The sequence below is a fragment of the Narcine bancroftii genome, chromosome 4, assembly GCF_036971445.1.
Source record: "Narcine bancroftii isolate sNarBan1 chromosome 4, sNarBan1.hap1, whole genome shotgun sequence".
NCBI lineage: Eukaryota > Metazoa > Chordata > Chondrichthyes > Torpediniformes > Narcinidae > Narcine > Narcine bancroftii.
In genome coordinates, this window is record NC_091472.1 from 9,156,304 (window position 1) to 9,177,581 (window position 21,278).

General features: G+C 47.6%; 1 protein-coding gene across 1 annotated transcript in view; it reads left to right on the plus strand.

The window, feature by feature from the left end:
* The window catches only part of arfgef3 (ARFGEF family member 3), a 197,729-nt gene that overhangs the window by 58,569 nt on the left and 117,882 nt on the right, over positions 1 to 21,278 (plus strand). Inside the window, exons 24-26 of the mRNA XM_069936112.1 lie at positions 2,305 to 2,409; positions 5,897 to 6,221; positions 20,676 to 20,788. Coding sequence (XP_069792213.1) covers positions 2,305 to 2,409; positions 5,897 to 6,221; positions 20,676 to 20,788 — 543 coding nt within the window. The remainder of the gene's footprint in view (positions 1 to 2,304; positions 2,410 to 5,896; positions 6,222 to 20,675; positions 20,789 to 21,278) is intronic.

Here is a 21,278-nt window from a genome sequence, read left to right on the forward strand (position 1 = left end):
ACTCGGGTCTGGGATCTGACTTCAGAACTGGGGTAAAGGAAAATATATTCAGTAACCGGGAAGATGGGGGAGGGATACGTAAGAAAAGGACCACAAGAATCATCGTCTCATAGCGTATATGAATTTTAGATTCCATAAGATATAGACACACAAGTAGGTCGTTTAGCCCATTGGATCTGGTCTGCCATTCTGTCATGAGCTGATCCATTCTCCCACTCGGCCCCACTTCCTTGCCTTCTCCCAAAAACCTTTAAAACCCTGACCATTCAGATACCTATCAATCTCTGCCTTCAATGCACTCAATGACCTGCCCACCTACCCGTGGTAGCATATTCCAGAGGTTCATCATTCTTTGGCTAAAAGATTCCTCACTCATCTCTGTTAAATGGGCGCCCTTCAATCCTGAAGTTGTGCCCTTTTGTCTTCGACTCCCCGACCATGGGAAACAACTTTGCCACATCTACTCTGCCAAGGCCTTGCAACATTCAAAATGCTTCTATGAGGTCCCCTCCTCATTCTTCTGAACTCCATGGTGTAAAGAGCCATCAAATATTCCTCATATGTTAAACAACTTAGAAACAGGACATCAAGGTCTGGACTATCAAGTACCCATTTCCCATAATACACAAAAGTGGGGGAGAATCTCACCAGGAACCTTAGAGGGCTCAGGCCTGAAACGTTGTTCACCCTTTACTTCCCGTGGACGCTGCCTGACCTGCTGAGTTTCTCCAGCACTTTTGTGTATTCCACTAGACCCCAACATCTGCAGATTTTCTTGTATAAACCCACTTACTACATTCTATTCTGTCCATGCTCCCACCAACACCCCCAGATTCAGCCCCTCACCTTCACACCAGGGGCAAAATTACCGTGGGCCATCAGCTTACCAACCAGTTTGCAGTGGGGGGGAAAAATCCAGAGCACCTGGGGAGTGAGGTGGGGGAACCCACAGGGGAGGACGGGCAAGCTCCACGCAGAGTGCACCAGAGGTCAGGATCGAACTGGGGTCTCCATAGAGGTGAGATAGGCCTTCTACCGCATCGGACTTGTCAGCCACAAACGAGCCTGCAGCTGACGTGGACTTTTACCCCCTCCATAAATCTTCGTCCGCGAAGCCAAGCCAAAGAAAAAGCTGCACCACTCTAAAAGTTCAATGAGGGTGTGATAGTATGGGATCCTATCACCTCTGTATATATTTGTATATAGAGCTAATGAATGGCTGAGAGCCGTAGCCACACCTACTGGCCAGGTCATAAGGTGTTGCACCTAACCAGACCCAGGTCAGTCTGGACTGGTCGACCTCGATGTACTACGCTCCAGTCTTTTGGTAATAAAAGCCGTGGTTTGAATCTACAAGTCTTTGGAATCATTCGACGCACTCTAGAGGGACAGTTGGAAAAAGCAGTTAGAAGTCCATCATGTTTGTTGGTCTGTGTTAATCCATTAGGTGGTCTTGTTCAGTTCAGATTCTATTTATTGTCATGTAATAAAACAGAAATGTAATATTAAACAAAATTGCGTTACAACAGACAAATATTCACCATTAGCATTGCTCGCCGCCCCTTACAGTCAGAGAAAGAGAAGCAAAAGAGAGTCCCCCAGTCACTGAGTATCTGTGGATTTGCTTCCAGCTCTCCCGCGGCCTCTGCAGCCCGCACAGACTCCAGTTCAGACCATACCATCGGCAGCCTGGGCCCAGATCCAGACCTCTGGCGAATTAAGGGGTCTTCAGTGCCCGATGCCCTTTGGGAGCCCTCCTTGACCACTGCATCCTCTTGAATCATGGCTCTGATTCCTGGCTCTAATGAGCCCCTCACTGGTCTGCTGCAGTGGGCACCTTCCTATTGGGTCATCTTTTTCCTTCTCGGGGTGAGGGAGAGGGTGGGGGTTTGCTCCCCTTACTGGTGCCCTGCGCCGCCCGCGCCTGCCTCAGAGTCTGCAACTTCACGTGCCCACTGCCGAACGCGGACGTCGCCATCTTGAGGCCAGATGCCGCAGTCGCAGGATTTTAAATAAAACACCCTTGGCTCCTTTAGCAGGCTGCTTAAAGTCTATTCAAAGCCGACGGCATTCGGACTGGGCGGTAGGACTTTACGGGGGGGAGCGCTGTGTCTCTGCTCCCCAGTCTCCTCGGGTCCACACCAGCGACATTTCCATTTTGATTTTTCTTGCCTTTGCAAGCCAGTTTTTTTACTGCCACTCCTCCCACTGTCGACCTTCAGTGTTAATGTCCTTTGGTGAGGAATTTCTCCTTCGCTCACCCAGGCTGGAGCCCTGTTCTAACTGTGACTTTCTGACTTGCAGCAACATCCCGCACCTGCAGCTCCTGTACCTGGAGTGCATCCTCTCCATGCTCAGCAGCTCCTCGCCCCTCATCCATGGCCATAAAGGTTTCACCGACCTACTGTGGTGAGTATGGCCGCCCACCTTAGGCACAGTCTCTCCATTTCCATCTTCCTTCCACCCCTTCCCTCCCTTCCTGAGGCATCCTGCATCAGTACCCATCCTCTGTGGCCTTTATTTCATGCACTTCAGTGCTCCTGAGTGGTGACAGAGGTGATTTAATGTTGGAGGGCATCATTATCTATCCCCAATCCTGTTCTTCCTAGAATTAAACTCAGTTTCACTTAGGGTTAAAAATAACTGCTGGAGGACTCAAATCAAGTTTATTGCCATCTGATTGCACAAGTACAACCCATTCTCTGGCCTTGGTGTAAATCACTCAGACACACAACCAGACAAAACAATACATATGCAGGACAAGTATTTACATATACAAATAAATAAATAAATATTGTTTCATAAAACTGAGAGTCTCAGATGGTTAGTGTGAGCAGGTCCTTTGGTCGATCTGCATTCTCATTGCCTGTGGGAAGAAACTTTTCCTCAGCCTGGTGGCACTGGCTCTGATCCTCCTGTAGCTGAAAGATGGTGTGTGCGGGGGTAGAAGGGGTCCTCAATTATCTTGCGCGCCTTCTTCAGACAACGATCGCGGTGGATCCTCCCTCTTCTCCTCCACCCCTGTCTTTATTCAAGTGTCTACTTGTTTTTACACATTAGCGACGAAGGTTTTAGGCTTGAAACGTCGGCTGCCTTTTCCTTCCTGTGGATGCTGCATGACCCGAGTTTCTCCAGTGCATTTGGCTTCTCTCCTGTTCTCAGTGCCCTGACCAATGAAGGCAAGGCTGTCAAAAGCCTTCTTCCTGTGTACCTGGGTCGCTCCTTTCAATGTACCAGTACCCATGAGCTTGTCTGTTCGACAGCACTCCTAGTGTCTCTGCCATTTATTCTGAACACCTTGCTTCAGTATGACTTTACAAAACTTCTAACTGTCCAAATGAAACTGCATCTGCCATCCCTCAGCCCACTGACTCAAATCACCTTTAATTATCATTCACACCATGCTTGCACAGTAAAGATGAGATAGTGTTTCTCCAGGATCCTGCAGCGTATTTAAATAAATACAAGTTAGAAGTTAAACACATTTAAAATATTAAGACTTATATAGTAAAAGTCCGTGGTACCCTATCCCCAAATGTTCTAGGAGTTCAGGAGTCTGATGGCTTAGGGGAAAAAAATCCGTTGCCCAATCTGAACATCAAGACCCGAGTGCTGCCGTACCTCCTACCAGATGGCAGAACAGTTTACTTGCGGGGTATGTGGAGTCCTTCACAATGTTTATTGCCTTTTAATCATTTGATCAGGATCCCAGTTGGAATTGCTTCAGAGATTTCGGTCTCACTGGTAAGCCTTGTTAATAATCAATGACCGAGTGAAGCTCCAGACTGGGAAACTGCTGGACTTCCGCACAGATCTACATTCTTCACAGGGGGAAATCTGCTGTCTTGACCTGGTCAGCAGGCCAGGCGACTGAGGGAAGGGGATAATCACTGACAGAGGTGTGTAACCCCATGACCAGCCTTAGACCACCCCCATCTTGGAAGAACCACACCTCACATTCCATCTCAGTACCCTCCAACTGGATGGCCTGAACATCAACTTTGTTGGTTTCCATTAGCCCCCACCCTCCACCCTACCCCATCTATCCCTATAGCCGTAAAGTCGCCTATTCTACCCCAATGTGGGTGTCGAGTGGCCACCTGAAAGTGGAGAACCCGGACAGGAGGAGCAATTACCTAACCCTCTTCCTGTAAATATATTCTCTGGTTCGGAGCATCCCTCTTTGCACCTGACAGCAGCAGTGGAAGTATGGCCACAGTCCACTGGAGCCCAGTGTTTGCTCAGATACGGCTCTCCTTCAGCCGGCACGTTCAGGTGACAGAAAGGCGTCTTCTCTGCGGCCACCTGAACGTCCCAGCTGCACACCCCCAGACACGTCTGCCGGTGCATTATCTGCGTCCGGGCACCTGAAAGCGGCTAATGTCTCCTTCCTCTCACTCTGTCTCTCTCTCTCTCTCTCTCTTTCCCCATCCCCTAGTCTCTGTTCTTCCAGCTCTGCATTAACAGGGCCACCCCCCTCCCCCGATCAATTCTCACCTGTCCTCCTAACCATAACCAATTATGTCAGTTGGTCTGTACTCCTCCAACCCCGCCCCCCCGCCCTCGCTTTCTTCCCTCTCCTCAGTCTTTTAATTTGGGCCCCTTTTTGCTCATACCTTGAAGAAGAGCCCAAAATGTCGGTCTTACATCGTTACCTCCCCTACGGACGCCACGAGACCTGCTGGCTTCCTCCAGCAGGAAATGGCAAAAACTAGTGCCAAAAATCACTGGGCCTTGACCCTCCGCCACACTCTTGAGCTGCTTTCACTGAGCCCTTTGTACACCACAGTGTCTGGATGCGGCCCTCCAGAGTGGCTGGGAGACATTTCTCAGATGCCATATAACTGCAGGGTGCTCCGGTCCAGGTCAGAGAGACCTAGAGTTTTACAGGTGTTTTGCCCTAACTCGATTAAGTTTTGCATTCCACTTGCCTGCATTTGGCTCCAAGCCCTTCCTAGGGGTGGGTACAGTTACAATGTTTAAACCTTTTCAAAAGTTGTACTCGTCCCCTCTGGCAGCTCATTCCAAAATGTTCCCAACTGGGTCCCCTCTCAGGTCCTCTAGTTTTGGACTACCCTCCCCTGGGGAAAAGACTGTGGCCATTCGCCTATCCATGCCCCTCATGACTTTATAAACTATAAGTTTGCCCCCTTAACCTCATACACTCCAGGGAAAAGAACCCCAGCCTATCTAGCCTCTCATCACGGAGGCGGCATGGTTGACATAGAGGTTAGTGCAACGCTGCTACAGCACCAGCGATCAGGACAGAGGTTCGAATCCCGCGCTGTCTGTAAGGAGTTTGCACATTCTCTGTGTAGGTTTTCCCTGGGGGCTCCGATTTCCTCCCACTGTTCGAAACGTACCAGGGGTTGTAGGTTAATTGGGTGGCACGGACACGTGGGCCGTAATGGGCTGTTACCACGCTGTATGTCTAAAATTAAATTAATAAGTCAAGCCCGCCAATCGTAAAGTGTGGTAAATCTTTTCCTTTCCAGTTTAGCAATATCTTGCTGGGGGAGCAACAGCAGAACCATAGAACATTTCAGCACAGAAACAAGCCCTTCAGCCCATCTAGTCTGTGCTGAACTATTATTTTGCCTAGTCCTATTGACCTGCACCAAGACTATAGGCCTTCATACCTCTCCCATCCATGTTCCTATCCAGGTACGCCCAATACACCATGTGGTCTGATCAATATACAGTACCATTGTAACATGAGGTCCTTGCTCCTCAATGCCCTGATCAATAAAGGTAAGCTTGCCAAGTGCCCTCTTCACCACCCTGTCTTCCTGCGTCGCCACTTTCAGGGGATGCTGTACCTGAACCCCAAGGTGACTCTGTTCACCACTTCCCAAAGCCACTCACTGTCCTTCAATTCTCTCTGTGCTTGTTGCAGGAGGCACCTCTGCCCGGCACTGATAGTCATCCTGGGCAACCCCACCCATGACAAGACCATCTCATCCGCCCACGGGGCTTCTTTGGCAGAGAGCGAGGCAGCTCTTGGCGGGGTCTCTGACCACGGCCGAGGTTCGGGCTGCTCGTCCATGGCACCCACTCCCAGTGGCCCAGTGGCGCGCACCATCTACTACATTGCGGTGGAACTAGTCCGACTGGTGGGCTGCATGGAATCGCTGAGGCCTGTGCTGCAGTCACTGTACCATCGGCTGCTGCTCTACCCTCCCCCGCAGCACAGGGTGGAGGCCATCAAGATCATGAAGGAGGTAAAACAGCATCAGCTAGAGAAATGGGTTTTTGTGTGTGTGGATCTGTGTATTTGGGTGCATGCAATCATTTGTGTGTGTGTGTGTCTCCCTTGACGCAGTGTGCATGTCTTTGTATCCATCCATTCAGGATTTGGGAATGACTGACAAAACCAGCATTTATTGCCCATCCCTAATTCCCTATTGCACTTGAAGGTGGCAGTGTGTCATCTTCTCAAGAAACTGCAGTCCCTCTGGTGGAGATGTCCCCGAGCCAGTTGTTCCTGGATGTAGACCCAGTGAGGACAAAGGATTATCATCAGCTTTAAACACTCGTACACAGTGTGTGCATATGTGGTGTTCAAGGGAGAGAGTGTGTAATCCAGCTAGTCAACTTATACATAGTACAGCCATTAACAACAGAGTACAGAAATGCAGAGTTTCAGAGAGAGGTTTGTTAGAATGGAGCAAAGGAAATCTTATTTTATGTGTGTGAGACTCATTCAGGAGTCTGATAACATCCTTGAATCTGTCCTCCTGTGTCACCCTGTGAGCCACTCTGGGATTCTTGGCTCATGCATTGAGAATTCAAACTAACCAGGTAACTATTTGACACCTTGAGGATCAGACAGAGGTGTCAGTGGAAAGCAGGTGTGATAACATAGATGACACTGCTCCTTGTTACTGCAACGTTTAAATAATATAACTCCATGGTATTTAAAAAAAAATTCCTGCTTTTAAATACACCTCCCCCAAAATTCCTTCTGTTATCTCTGAGACACTCGTCTTACACCTTCTCCAAGTTTATTGTCATCTGATTGGATTTATACATGTACAATCTGATGAAACAGCATTTCTCTGGACCATTGTGTATTTACGCACGCACGCACGCGCGCACACACACACATGCGCACACGCGCGCGCACACACACACACACACACACACACACACACGCACACGCACTCACAGACACACACACACAGACACGCACACACACACAGACACACACACAGACACGCGCACACACACACACACACACACAGACACACACACAGACACACAGACAGACACACACACAGACACACAGACACACACACACACGCACACAGACACACACACAGACACGCACACACAGACACACACACACAGACACGCACACACACACAGACACACACACACAGACACGCGTGCACACACACACACACACAGAGACAGACACACACAGACACGCACACACACACACAGACACGCACACACAGACACACACACAGACACACACACACAGACACGCGCACACACACACACAGACAGACACACACACACACACAGACACGCGCGCGCGCACACACACACACACACACACACACACACACACACACATACGCAGTACACCCTATATTTCTTCTTTGGCTTGGCTTCGCGGACGAAGATTTATGGAGGGGGTAAAAGTCCACGTCAGCTGCAGGCTCGTTTGTGGCTGACAAGTCCGATGCGGGACAGGCAGACACGGTTGCAGCGGCTGCAGGGGAAAAATGGTTGGTTGGGGTTGGTGTTGGGTTTTTCCTCCTTTGCCTTTTGTCAGTGAGGTGGGCTCTGCGGTCTTCTTCAAAGGAGGTTGCTGCCCGCCAAACTGTGAGGCGCCAAGATGCACGGTTTGAGGCGTTATCAGCCCACTGGCGGTGGTCAATGGGGCAGGCACCAAGAGATTTCTTTAGGCAGTCCTTGTACCTTTTCTTTGGTGCACCTCTGTCACGGTAGCTAGTGGAGAGCTTGCCATATAACACGATCTTGGGAAGGCGATGGTCCTCCATTCTGGAGACGTGACCCACCCAGCGCAGCTGGATCTTCAGCAGCGTGGACTCGATGCTGTCGACCTCTGCCATCTCGAGTACTTCGACGTTAGGGATGAAAGCGCTCCAATGGATGTTGAGGATGGAGCGGAGACAACGCTGGTGGAAGCGTTCTAGGAGCCGTAGGTGATGCCGGTAGAGGACCCATGATTCGGAGCCGAACAGGAGTGTGGGTATGACAACGGCTCTGTATACATTTATCTTTGTGAGGTTTTTCAGTTGGTTGTTTTTCCAGACTCTTTTGTGTAGTCTTCCAAAGGCTCTATTTGCCTTGGCGAGTCTGTTGTCTATCTCGTTGTCGATCCTTGCATCTGATGAAATGGTGCAGCCGAGATAGGTAAACTGGTTGACCGTTTTGAGTTTTGTGTGCCCGATGGAGATGTGGGGGGGCTGGTAGTCATGGTGGGGAGCTGGCTGATGGAGGACCTCAGTTTTCTTCAGGCTGACTTCCAGGCCAAACATTTTGGCAGTTTCTACAAAACAGGACATCAAGCGCTGAAGAGCTGGCTCTGAATGGGCAACTAAAGCGGCATCGTCTGCAAGGAGTAGTTCACGGACAAGTTTCTCTTGTGTCTTGGTGTGAGCTTGCAGGCGCCTCAGATTGAAGAGACTGCCATCCGTGCGGTACTGGATGTAAACAGCGTCTTCATTGTTGAGGTCTTTCATGGCTTGGTTCAGCATCATGCTGAAGAAGATCGAAAAGAGGGTTGGTGCGAGAACACAGCCTTGCTTCACGCCATTGTTAATGGAGAAGGGTTCAGAGAGCTCATTGCTGTATCTGACCCGACCTTGTTGGTTTTCGTGCAGTTGGATAATCATGTTGAGGAACTTTGGGGGGCACCCGATGCGCTCTAGTATTTGCCAAAGCCCTTTCCTGCTCACGGTGTCGAAGGCTTTGGTGAGGTCAACAAAGGTGATGTAGAGTCCTTTGTTTTGTTCTCTGCACTTTTCTTGGAGCTGTCTGAGGGCAAAGACCATGTCAGTAGTTCCTCTGTTTGCGCGAAAGCCGCACTGTGATTCTGGGAGAACATTCTCGGCGACACTAGGTATTATTCTATTTAGGAGAATCCTAGCGAAGATTTTGCCTGCAATGGAGAGCAGCGTGATTCCCCTGTAGTTTGAGCAGTCTGATTTCTCGCCTTTGTTTTTGTACAGGGTGATGATGGTGGCATCACGAAGGTCCTGAGGCAGTTTTCCTTGGTCCCAACAAAGCTTGAAAAACTCATATAGTTTGACATTATATATACGGTTATTCCCCAACATAGGTCCGAGTTCTGTTCTGACCGACCAGTCATATTTCAAAGTGGACATAAGCCGGGGAGGGGAACCAGAGTGTTAGAGCAGTTAGTGAGAAGGAGGATAAATGTCATGCGAGGACTGCATGTATAGACAGAAATCAAAGGTTTATACGATAGAAATTTTCTCAGGTGTATTTATTTTAATGCAAGGAGTTTTGTTAGAAAGGCAGACGAGCTTAGGGCACGGATTGGCACGGGGGATTACGACATTATCGCTATTGACGAGACTTAGTTGCAGGAGGGGCAGGACTGGCAGCTCCATGTACCAGGGTTCTGTTGCTTCAGACGTGATAAAGGGGGAGGAGTGGCATTGCAAGTCAGGGAAAATATTTCAGCTGTCCGAAGTCAGGACAGCCAGGAGGGTTTGTTTACAGAGGCCATATGGGTGGAGTTGAGGATTGGGAAAGATGTGACCACACTGATAGGGTTGTATTATAGACAGCCCGATTGTCAGAGAGAATTGGAGGAGCAAATCTGTAGCGAGATAGCAGAACATTATGATAGTAGGAGGTTTTAACTTTCCACATATTGACTGGAACTCCCAGACTGTGAAAGGGCTGGATGGCTTAGAGTTTGTGAAATGTGTTCAGGAAAGTTTTCAAAATCAATATACAGAGGTTCCAATGAGAGAGGATGCAGTACTTGATCTCCTATTAGGGAACAAGACAGGTTAGGTGACAGATGTGTATGTAGGTGAACATTTTGGGTCCAATTACCATAATGTCATTAGCTTCAATTTGATTGTGGAAAAGGACAAGTCTGGTTCTCATGTGGAGACATTGGTGAGGCCAAATTTGGAATGTTCTCGTTTCCTAGCTGCAATAAGATTGAGAGAGTGCAGAGAAGATTTACTTGGATGTTGCAGGGGCTTCAGGAGTTGAGTTACAGGGAAAGATTAAACAGGTTAGGACTTTATTCCTTGGAGCAAAGAAGAAAGGGAAGATTTGATAGAGGTTTACAAGATTATGAGGGGTATAGACAGAGTGGATGCGAGTTGGCTTTTTCATTTAGATTGGGGAGATACATACGAGAGGTCATAGTTTTAAGCTGAAAGGGGAAAGATTTAGGGAGAACGTTAGGGGAAAGTTCTTCACTCAGTGTCTGGTGGGAGTATGGAATGGGCTGCCATCTGATGTGGTGAATGTGGGCTTGATCTTGAGTTTTAAAAATAGATTGGATAGATACATGGAATGGGGGAGGTCTGGAGGGGTTATAGAGTTGGGAGCAGGCCAGTGGGACTAGTGAAATAGTGGTCAGCACAGACTAGAAGGGCCAAATAGCCCATTTTCTGTGCTTTAGCATTCTATAATTCTGTGGGTCTATGGTAGCATGGTGTGTAGAAGTCGTAAATCAAGTAATTTTCAATTCTAAATTCAGCATCTTCCTCGGCTTCTTGCCAAATCAATCAACAGGTGATGGGTTTTTCCTCTGCCTTGCTATCGTCTTTGGTGAGTTTACCGCACTTACTGAATGGCAACTGAGAGATGGTCTCTATCATATGCATGGAGCCGTTATTTTTTTTTACGGTTGTGTCTACAGATGGTTGTAAGTCACATGGGTTGTAAGTCAGGGAGAGGCTGTAATATATAGGTATACAGTTTCTCGGATTGTTCAACAGTCTCACTTCCTGTGGGAAGAAGCAGTTTCCCAGCCTGGCAGTCCTGGTTTTTATGCCCCTGTACCTCTTCCTTGAAGGTAGTTTCTGAAAGATACTGCGGGCTGGATGGTAAGGGTCCTCAATGATTCTCAAAGCTGGTCCCTGTAGAGGGAAGGGAGACCCCAGTGATCCTCTCAGCAGTTTTAATCACTCTCTGTACTGACCTCCAATCTGATGCTTTACAGCTACCATACCACACTTTGATGCAGCCCTGTAGGGCTCCTGTAGGAAGTATAGGTACTGTGGCCCTCCCTACCAGCAGAGGGACTATCCCATTGCTGTGCAATGGGGTAAAAGGACACAGGAGTCCTGTTGGTTCCCTGAACCATTTCTGAGGTCGAGTCCCTCAGGAGCGGGGCTGGAATCCCGCAGGTCTGTGTGTAATCATACTGCAGAATGTCCTGGCTTGGTGGTGTGTGAGGCAGTGTGAGCGCACGTAACGACAGGTCCTCATCTCTGGGGCCCAGTCCTCCTCCTCACATTTCACTCCTCCATCAGTACGTTCAGTTATAACCACAGAACACAGAACATTGCAGCACCGTACAGGCCCTTTGGCTCACATTGTTGTACCGACCGATATAAACCTACTCAACAATCTAAACTAGTGGTTTTCAAACTGCACCCTAAACTCACATTCCACCTTAAACAATCTCTATGCCATCAGTGCTCTGTGATTAGTAAGGGATTGCTTAAGGTGGGATGTGGGTGGAAAGAAAAAGTTTGAAAACCACTGTTTTAATGGTCCCTCATTGACTCGTTATGTGCACGGTTTCAGAACTCCAAAGGAAATGGGTCAACGACAATTTTTCTCAAGCAAAATATTTCAGTAACAATTGGGTCAAGAGCAGTGATTCTCAACCTTCCCTTCCCCCTCACATCCCACCTTAAGCAATCCCTTACTAATCACAGAACACTTTTGGCATAGGGATTGCTTAAGGTGGAATGTGAGTTTAGGGAGGCAGTTTGAAAACCACTGTCCTAAACCTTCCCCACCTCACATCTAAAACCACCTACTTTCCTTTCATCCATGTGCCTAAAAATCTTTTAAATGTCCCTGTTGCACCAGCCTCCACCAACACCCTTGGCAATGCATTCTAAGCAATGACCCTCTTTTTCTTTGGCTTGGCTTCGCGGACGAAGATTTATGGAGGGGGTAAAAGTCCACGTCAGCTGCAGGCTCGTTTGTGGCTGACAAGTCCGATGCGGGACAGGCAGATACGGTTGCAGCGGCTGCAGGGGAAAATTGGTTGGTTGGGGTTGGGTGTTAGGTTTTTCCTCCTTTGCCTTTTGTCAGTGAGGTGGGCTCTGCTACTCTCTGTGTAAAAAGATCTCTCCTAAAGTTTCCTCCACTCACCATATATAGACGCCCTCTGGTGTTTGCTACTATCATCCCAGGGAAAAGATCATATTTAACAAACCTTATAGAGTTTTGCGAGGACATTACTAAAAAGGTTGACGAGGGAAAGATGGTGGATGTTGTCTATTTGAACTTCAGTAAGGCTTTTGACAAGGTTCCCCATAAGAGGTTAGTAAGGAAGCATTAAGCATGAAATGATGAAATAGTGAGATGGATTTGGCAATGGTTGGATAGGAAGTGACAGAGAACAGTGGTGGAAAATTGTTTGTCGAATTGGAGGCTGGTGTCGAGTGAAGTGCCTCAAGGATCGATACTGGGCCCACTGCTGTTTGTCATATATATTAACATTCTAGATGATAGGGTGGCAAATTGAATTAGTAAATTTGCCGATGATACAAAGGTTGGTGGTGTTGTGGACAGGGAGGAAGATTATCAAAACTTACAGGGTGATATCGGACAGATAGAAAAGTGGGCTAGAAGATGGCAGATGGAGTTTAATACTAATAAGTGTGAGGTGCTACATTTTGGTAGGACTAAACAAAATAGGACATAGAGATTAAATGGTCGACAATTGAGGAGTGCAGTGGATCAAAGGGATTTAGGAGTCATGGTACATAATTCTCTGAAAGTTGAATTATATGTGGATAGGTAGTGAAGAAGGCATTTAGTATGTTGGCTTTCATAGAACACAGGAGTTGGGATGCTATTTTGAAACTGTATAAGGCCAAATTTAGAACATTGTGTGTAGTTTTGGTCGCTGAATTACAGGAAGGATATAAACAGTATAGAGAGAGAGTGCAGAGGAGATTTACGAGAATGTTGCCGGGGTTTTCAAGTTGAAAGGTTGAGCAGGCTGGCACTTTATTCCCTGTAACGTATATGATTGAGGGGTGATTTGATAGAGGAATTCAAAATTATAAGGGGGACAAGTCAATGTGGATAGGCTTTTTCCACTGAGGGTGGGGGAGATTCAAACAAGAGGGCACGGATCGAGAGTAAAAGGGGAAAAGTTTAGGGAAAATGTAAGAAGGAATTTCTTAATGCAGAGGGTGGTGGGGGAATGGAATGAACTTCTGACAGAGGTGGTAGAGGTGAGATTGATGTTAATATTTAAGGAAAAGTTGGATAGGTATATGGACGGGAGAGGTATAGAGGGCCAAATGCGGGCCAGTGGGACTAAGTGGGAAAAATTGTTTGACATGGACTAGAAGGGCCGAACTGGCCTGTTTCTGTGCAGTAAATGGTTATGTTTTTATATGCTGGCCGTCCACCTTATCTATGCCTCTCATAATCTTGTAGAACTATGTCGTCCCACATTGGGTTATGTATTGCTGCAGGAGGGTTGAATTGTCACAGCAAGTGAAACTTAACCAAGAGCAGTTGAAATCGAGAAGGGCCAAGCCATTGGACTCTCCCCCCCCTCCCCCACCCCACCCCACCCCATTCACCATGATCATGGTCCATAGAACATAGAACCATTGAACAATTATAACACAGAAAGCAGGTTTGGCCCTTTTAGTCTGTGCTGAACAATTATTCTACCTAGTCCCTTTGACCTGCACACATTCCTTATTCCTCCATAACTCTCCTACCCATGTACCTGTCCAAATTTTTCTTCAATGTTCAAATTGAGCCGGCATTCACCACTTCAGCTGTCAGCTCGTTCCACATCCTCACCACTCTCTGTGTGAAGAAGTTCCTTCTCATGTACCCACTAAACTTCTCCCATTTTACCCTTAACCCGTCTTCTGGTTTGTACCTCACCTACCTTCAGTGGAAAAAGCCAGCTTGCATTTACTCTGTCTGTACCCCTCATAGTTCTGTGTGCCTCTATCATAGAATTATAGATATTCATAGAAACAGACCTTTTGGCCCATCTGGTCCATGTTGACCGAGCTGCTTATCTGTGCCTGTCATATTTGCCAGCACTTGGTCCATATCATTCTGAACATTTTCCTGTCCGTGTACCTGTCCAAAAGCCTTTTTAAACATCTTAATTGTCCCTGTCTCTACCATTCCCTCTGGAAGCTCTTTTCACATGGCCACCACCCATAGTGTGAAAAAAGGTGCCTGCAGGACTTCGTTTAAATCTTTCCTCTTATTGATTGTCCTCAGGAATTTATCAAGTCAAGTTAATGGTCATCTGATTGTACAAGTTCCACCCAACAAAACAGCATTCTCCGGACCTCAATGCAAAACACACAGATGTAATTCACATACAGATAAATAATGCATATGCAGGACAAGTATTATATCTATAAAAATAAATAAATAAATTTGTTTCGTGATTGCGAGAGTCTCGGGTGGTTTGTGTGAGCAGATCCTTTGGTCATTCATCATTCTCACTGCCCGTGGGGAGAAGCTGTTCCTCAGCCTGGTGGGGCTGGCTCGATCCTCCGAGATCTCTTCTCCAATGGGAGCAGCTGAAAGATACTGTGTGCGGGGTGGAAGGGATCCTCAATGATTTTGCGTGTCAACGACCCTCACAGATCATATCAATGAGGGAGAATCCAGGGATCCTCTGTGCACATCTTATGGTCCTGTGGATTGACCTCCAATCCATTTCTCTGCAGCAACTGTACCACATTGTGATGCAGCCGGCCAGGACGCTCTCAATAGAGCTCCTATAGAAGGTTGATATCATAGTGGCCGGTAGCTTTGCCCGCTTCAGTCTTCTCAGGAAGTGCAGTCGATGTTGTGCCTTCCTGACAAGTGAGGAGATGTTGATTGTCCATGATAGGTCACTAGTTAAGTGAACTCAAGGAACTTGGTGCTCTCCATTCTCTCTACTACAAAATTGTTGATGTGTAGTGGAGGGTGGTCATTTCTGCTCATCCTGTGTCCACGATCATCTCCTTCGTCTTGTCCACGTTGGGACTCACACCATTGCACAAGATTTCCCCCCCCCCCCCCCCACTTTCTCTGTAGCGCCACTCCTCATTGTTGCTGATGAGCCTGACAACGGTCGCGCCGTCTGCAAACTCGATGACTCTGTTGGAGCTGGATTTGGCCATGCTGTCGTGGGTCAGTAGCGAGAACAGGAGCGGGCTGAACACATGGGCCTGAGGTGCACCAGTGCTTAGCGTGACAGGCGGTGCTCAATATTCTGCTACCAACCCCGGCAGACTATAACCTTCCCCTTAAGAAGTCCAGGATTCAATTACAGAGATGGGTGCTGATCCCAGTGAGGACAGCTTCTCCACCAGATTTTGGGGAATGATCGTATTAAACACTGAGCTGTAGTCAATAAACCTGGCATATGAGGTGTCTTTCGCCAGGTGGGCAGGACAGAGTGAAGTGACAAGGCTATAGAATCGTCCATGGAATGGTTTCTTCTGTCGGCAAAATGAAAGGGATCCAGAGTATCTGGAAGATGTGCTTTGATGTGTTCCATTTCCAGATACTTGAAGCATTTCATAATGGTGGAGGTCAGTGCAACAGAGCTGTAGTCATTGAGGCCTGTTATTGTCTTCCTCTTGGGTACCAGGGTGATGGTGGCTGTCTTGAACCCTGCAGGAACAATGGACTGCTATAGCGAGGTGTTGAAAATGTCCATAAAGATCTCCGCCAATTGGTTTGTGCCATCCTTAAGTATCTAATCAGGTATGTTGTCTGGTCCTGCCACCTTCTGTGGGTTTACTTTGGATAGGGTTCTCCTCATCTCAGATGTGATTTTGCGGGGGGGTGGGGGGGCGTCCATTAATCAGGGGTACACGGAGCTTTGTCATCATCCTGTTCTTCTCATCAAACCGTACATAGAAGTTGTTCAGTCTGTCTGGAAGGGAGATGTTCATTGTCCTTAATTCGCAAGATTGACCTACCATCCCTTGCCACGTGTGCCTTGTGTGGCTGGTGTCACACTGCTGTCTGCGAATCTTCTATGCGTACTCACACATTGCCTTCTAGATTGCACTGGACAATTCAGCCCTGGCTGATCTTAGTGGCATCCTACACCTTGTCCTGAAGGCAACATCATGAGCTATGAGAAGGGCCCAGACCTCTGCATCCAACCATGGTTTCTGGTTAGCCCTGGTTGTGAAGCATTTGATCTCGGTGACATCCTCAATGCACTTGCTGATGTAGCCAGTCACTGAGCTTGTGTACTCTTTGATATTTGCATGACCGTTGTTGGTGGCCACCTCCAATCTGTGGTCTCAAAGCAGCCTTGCAGCACCCCCTGCCACATTCTGATCTACTTATGCAGTGACCTTGTTTGCTTTGCCGGTGGTCTGAACGCCAGGGTTAGCAGGTCTGATAGAGTATATGGAAATGGTTCTGGGAGATAAATTGGGAAAGGTTTGTTAGAGTAGGTCACATGCAAACACTTTAAAACAGATCTTGTTTGAAATTCTGCAGCTCTGCTAATACTGGAGGCATAGTGGCTTCTCACACCTTGTGGCATGAGCTTTGAAAAGTGCTTAAAGGATGTCATTGATGGGTTGTTTACCCAAAAGCAACAGATGAAAAAGAATGCTAGCTCCTATTGTCTGCAAGATACTTGCTGTTGTAAGAGGGTCATGTGGTGTTGCAAGCAGAGAGAGTCAAACAGGCTTTCTCTCGGTCTCAGTGTGTGTGTGTGTGTGTGTGTGTGTGTGTGTGTGTGAGAGAGAGAGAAGCAGAGACTCTTGACAATGCCAGCCAGTAGAAGCTGCTGGAACTGAAACAGGACAAGCTGGCAAGCTGTTGGAAGACAGCCTGGTCAAAGCCCTTGTGGTTCATACAAGAGGAGAGGACTGGCTGTGTAATGTTTCACTTGGAATAAGGGAAACAGAAAGGAACTCTGTGGTGACCTGGAAGAAAGAGGTTATCATCTGGAGAACCCTGAAGGGGCAAATTTCTTCAGCAAGACACTGAGGTGACTGATGGAAGTACATTAGTTGTGGATGTCCTGGAACAACACCTCTCTCTGAAAACCAACAAGAACCTTCCTGAACGGTAACCATTTACCTTTCGAGCACCAAAGCCTGGTGAACTTTATACATGTTAAATTCTGTGCACAGTATAAGAATTGTCTGCAATCAGTGAACTTGGAGGAATGAGAAGTGAGACTGGACTGTGAACCAAAGAACTTTTCTGAACGTACACACACATTACATACATGTGTGCTTAGATATGAAGGGGGTTAACTAAGGTAAAGTAAGTTAATAGTGATAAGTTAAAGTGTAATTCTGTTTTCATGTTTAAAGATAATTAAAATAAACTTTTGTTTAAGTAACCATTTGTCTTGATGAATATCTATTGCTGCTGGGTTTATGAGTCCTCTGGGCTCATAACACAGGAGAGATATGTGATCCAAGTAACTAAGGTGGGGGAGAGGTGAAACTATGTATGCAGCAGGGTCGTTAATGTACACGTGATCCAGGGTGTTCTCTCCTCTGGTGGTGAAGTTCGCAGGCTGTTGAAACCGTCGCAAGGCCGTTTTCAGGTTGGCGTGATTGAAGTCTCCAGCAACAATCATGGCACTGTCAGGGTGGAAAGTCTGGGTTTCGCAGATAAGCACCATAAAGCTCCTACATGGCTTCACCCTCATTAACCAAAGATGGAATGTTCACGGCAGCAATCAGTGTGGTCGAGAATTCCCTGGGCAGGGAAAAGGCTCTGCATTTCACCAATTCATAAACCAATGCAAGGTCACTTCTCAGCCTCCCGCGCTCCAAGGAGAAAGATTCCCGTCTCTCCTAATAATGCAAACGTTCCAGTCCTGGCAATATCCTTGTGAATCTTTTCTGCAACCCTCTCTCGCTTCATCACTTGGTGTGGTGACTGGAACTTCACACAATATTTCAGGTGTGAGTTCAGCTCTGTTTTTTTGCACTGTTCCCATATCCATTTATTCCTTTCATCTGAATCAGAATTAGAATTTATTGTCATGAACGTGTCACAAAATTTGTTGTTTTGTGGCAGCCTCACAGTGCAAACATTCACATAATCAATCATACAGTTTATTACAAAATCAATACAAATGGTGCAAGAAAAAGAAAAAAAGTCAAAGTGAGGCAGGGTCTGTGGTTCATTGATCATTCAGGAATCTAATGGCAGCGGGGAAGAAGCCGTCCTTGAGCCGCTGAGTGCTCGTCTTTTGGCTCTTGTACCTTTTCCCCGATGGTAGCAGAGTGAAGAGGGAGTGGTCTGGCTGGTGGGGGTCCTTGAGGGTAGACACTGCTTTGTTAAGACACTGCCTCATGTAGATGTCCTCGATGGAGTGAAGTCTGGTGCCTGTGTTAACTACCCTCTGGAGTTTATTCTTGTCCTGAGAGTTGACACCTCAACATGATTATCCAACTGCACGAAAACCAACAAGGTCGGGTCAGATACAGCAATGAGCTCTCTGAACCCTTCTCCATTAACAATGGCGTGAAGCAAGGCTGTGTTCTCGCACCAACCCTCTTTTCAATCTTCAGCATGATGCTGAACCAAGCCATGAAAGACCTCAACAATGAAGACGCTGTTTACATCCGGTACCGCACGGATGGCAGTCTCTTCAATCTGAGGCGCCTGCAAGCTCACACCAAGACACAAGAGAAACTTGTCCGTGAACTACTCCTTGCAGACGATGCCGCTTTAGTTGCCCAGTCAGAGCCAGCTCTTCAGCGCTTGACGTCCTGCTTTGCGGAAACTGCCAAAGTGTTTGGCCTGGAAGTCAGCCTGAAGAAAACTGAGGTCCTCCATCAGCCAGCTCCCCACCATGACTACCAGCCCCCCCACATCTCCATCGGGCACACAAAACTCAAAACGGTCAACCAGTTTACCTATCTCGGCTGCACCATTTCATCGGATGCAAGGATCGACAACGAGATAGACAACAGACTCGCCAAGGCAAATAGCGCCTTTGGAAGACTACACAAAAGAGTCTGGAAAAACAACCAACTGAAAAACCTCACAAAGATAAGCGTATACAGAGCCGTTGTCATACCCACACTCCTGTTCGGCTCCGAATCATGGGTCCTCTACCGGCATCACCTACGGATCCTAGAACGCTTCCACCAGCGTTGTCTCCGCTCCATCCTCAACATCCATTGGAGCGCTTTCATCCCTAACGTCGAAGTACTCGAGACGGCAGAGGTCGACAGCATCGAGTCCACGCTGCTGAAGATCCAGCTGCGCTGGGTGGGTCACGTCTCCAGAATGGAGGACCATCGCCTTCCCAAGATCGTGTTATATGGCGAGCTCTCCACTGGCCACCGTGACAGAGGTGCACCAAAGAAAAGGTACAAGGACTGCCTAAAGAAATCTCTTGGTGCCTGCCACATTGACCACCGCCAGTGGGCTAATATCGCCTCAAACCGTGCATCTTGGCGCCTCACAGTTTGGCGGGCAGCAACCTCCTTTGAAGAAGACCGCAGAGCCCACCTCACTGACAAAAGGCAAAGGAGGAAAAACCCAACACCCAACCCCAACCAACCAATTTTCCCCTGCAGCCGCTGCAACCGTGTCTGCCTGTCCCGCATCGGACTTGTCAGCCACAAACGAGCCTGCAGCTGACGTGGACTTTTACCCCCTCCATAAATCTTCGTCCGCGAAGCCAAGCCAAAGAAGATCAGGCAGTGATACAACCAGCCAGAATGCTCTCCACAGTACCCCTGTAGAAGTTTACGAGAGTCTTCGATGACGTACCGAATCTCCTCAAACACCTCACAAAGTATAGCTGTTGGCGAGCCTTCTTTGTGATTGCGTCAACGTGGAGGCTCCAGGACAGATCCTTGGAGATCCTGACATCCAGGAATTTGAAGTTCTTGACCCTCTCCACTACTGAGCCCTCAATGCAAACTTGGTTGTGTTCCCCTGACTTCCTTTTCTGGGACATTTCTTGGATATTTTGTCCAACAAAAAAAAAAGTTAATTTAATTACTTATTGCTACTTATATGAGGATACAGTGAAAAGGTTTGTTTTTCACGCTGTCTGGGTAGGGCAGGAGAAACATAAAAGTGTGGAGAGTAGTGTTACTTTGAGTGAGAGTGTAGAGAAAAGTATTGTTAAACACAAAGCAAGGGTATTATCTTTTACCAGTGAGGTCCATTTAAGAGTCTGATAACAGCGTGAAAGAAACTGGTGTTGAATCTAGAAGTTTGTGCTTTCAAGCTTGTGTTGTCTTCTGAACACGAGTGGGGGAGAGGTGAGTGTTACTAGGGTGGGATGGGCCCTTTAATGTCTTTGCTCCAACAGCATTGCCTTAGTGTCCGTGTTGCTGATGTCGGAAAGTGGTTTGTGCCTAAGTCTCTGGATTGGGATCTGAGCCCATGGCATTTCCATCCAGAGGTCATTGTGTGTAGACTCTGACCGCGCTAACGTCTGTCCGGATCTACCTCCACAGATCCTCAGCAGCCCCCAACGCCTGTACGATCTCGCTGGCCCCACTGTGTACGAAGGGGAGACCAGAAGGCGATCCAGTCAGAGAAGGAAGTCGCACTTGGATCTTCACAAGATGTGAGTTGCTTGCTCAGTGCTCTCTCCTGAACTCCACCCAGTCTTGTCTCTGAACTCCAGTTTCATGATCCTTCACACCCTTTGCTGAACAAAAGTTGATCTATGAGGATAGGTCCACGATGTCTGTGCTGAACATGATTTTCCATTTAAACTAAAAATCTATTGCTTGCACGTGATCGACATCATCTATTGCTTGCACGTGATCAACATCCCTCCAGTCCTTGCAGATTCAAGTGTCTAGCTAGATAACTTTGCTTCCACTATTACCCCCCACAGCCCATTCCAGGCTCTCTGTGTAAAAAAAAAACACCCCCCCACACATCTCTTTTAGACTTTCCCCTCCACGCGTTCAACAGATGTCCTCTTGTGTTGGATATTTTCACCCTGTGAAAGAGATTTTGACTGTTTACCTATAAACGAGGTCTCACTTTATAAATGTTTATCAGGTCTCCCCTCAGCCTCCGACACTCCAGAGAAAACAACCCAAGTT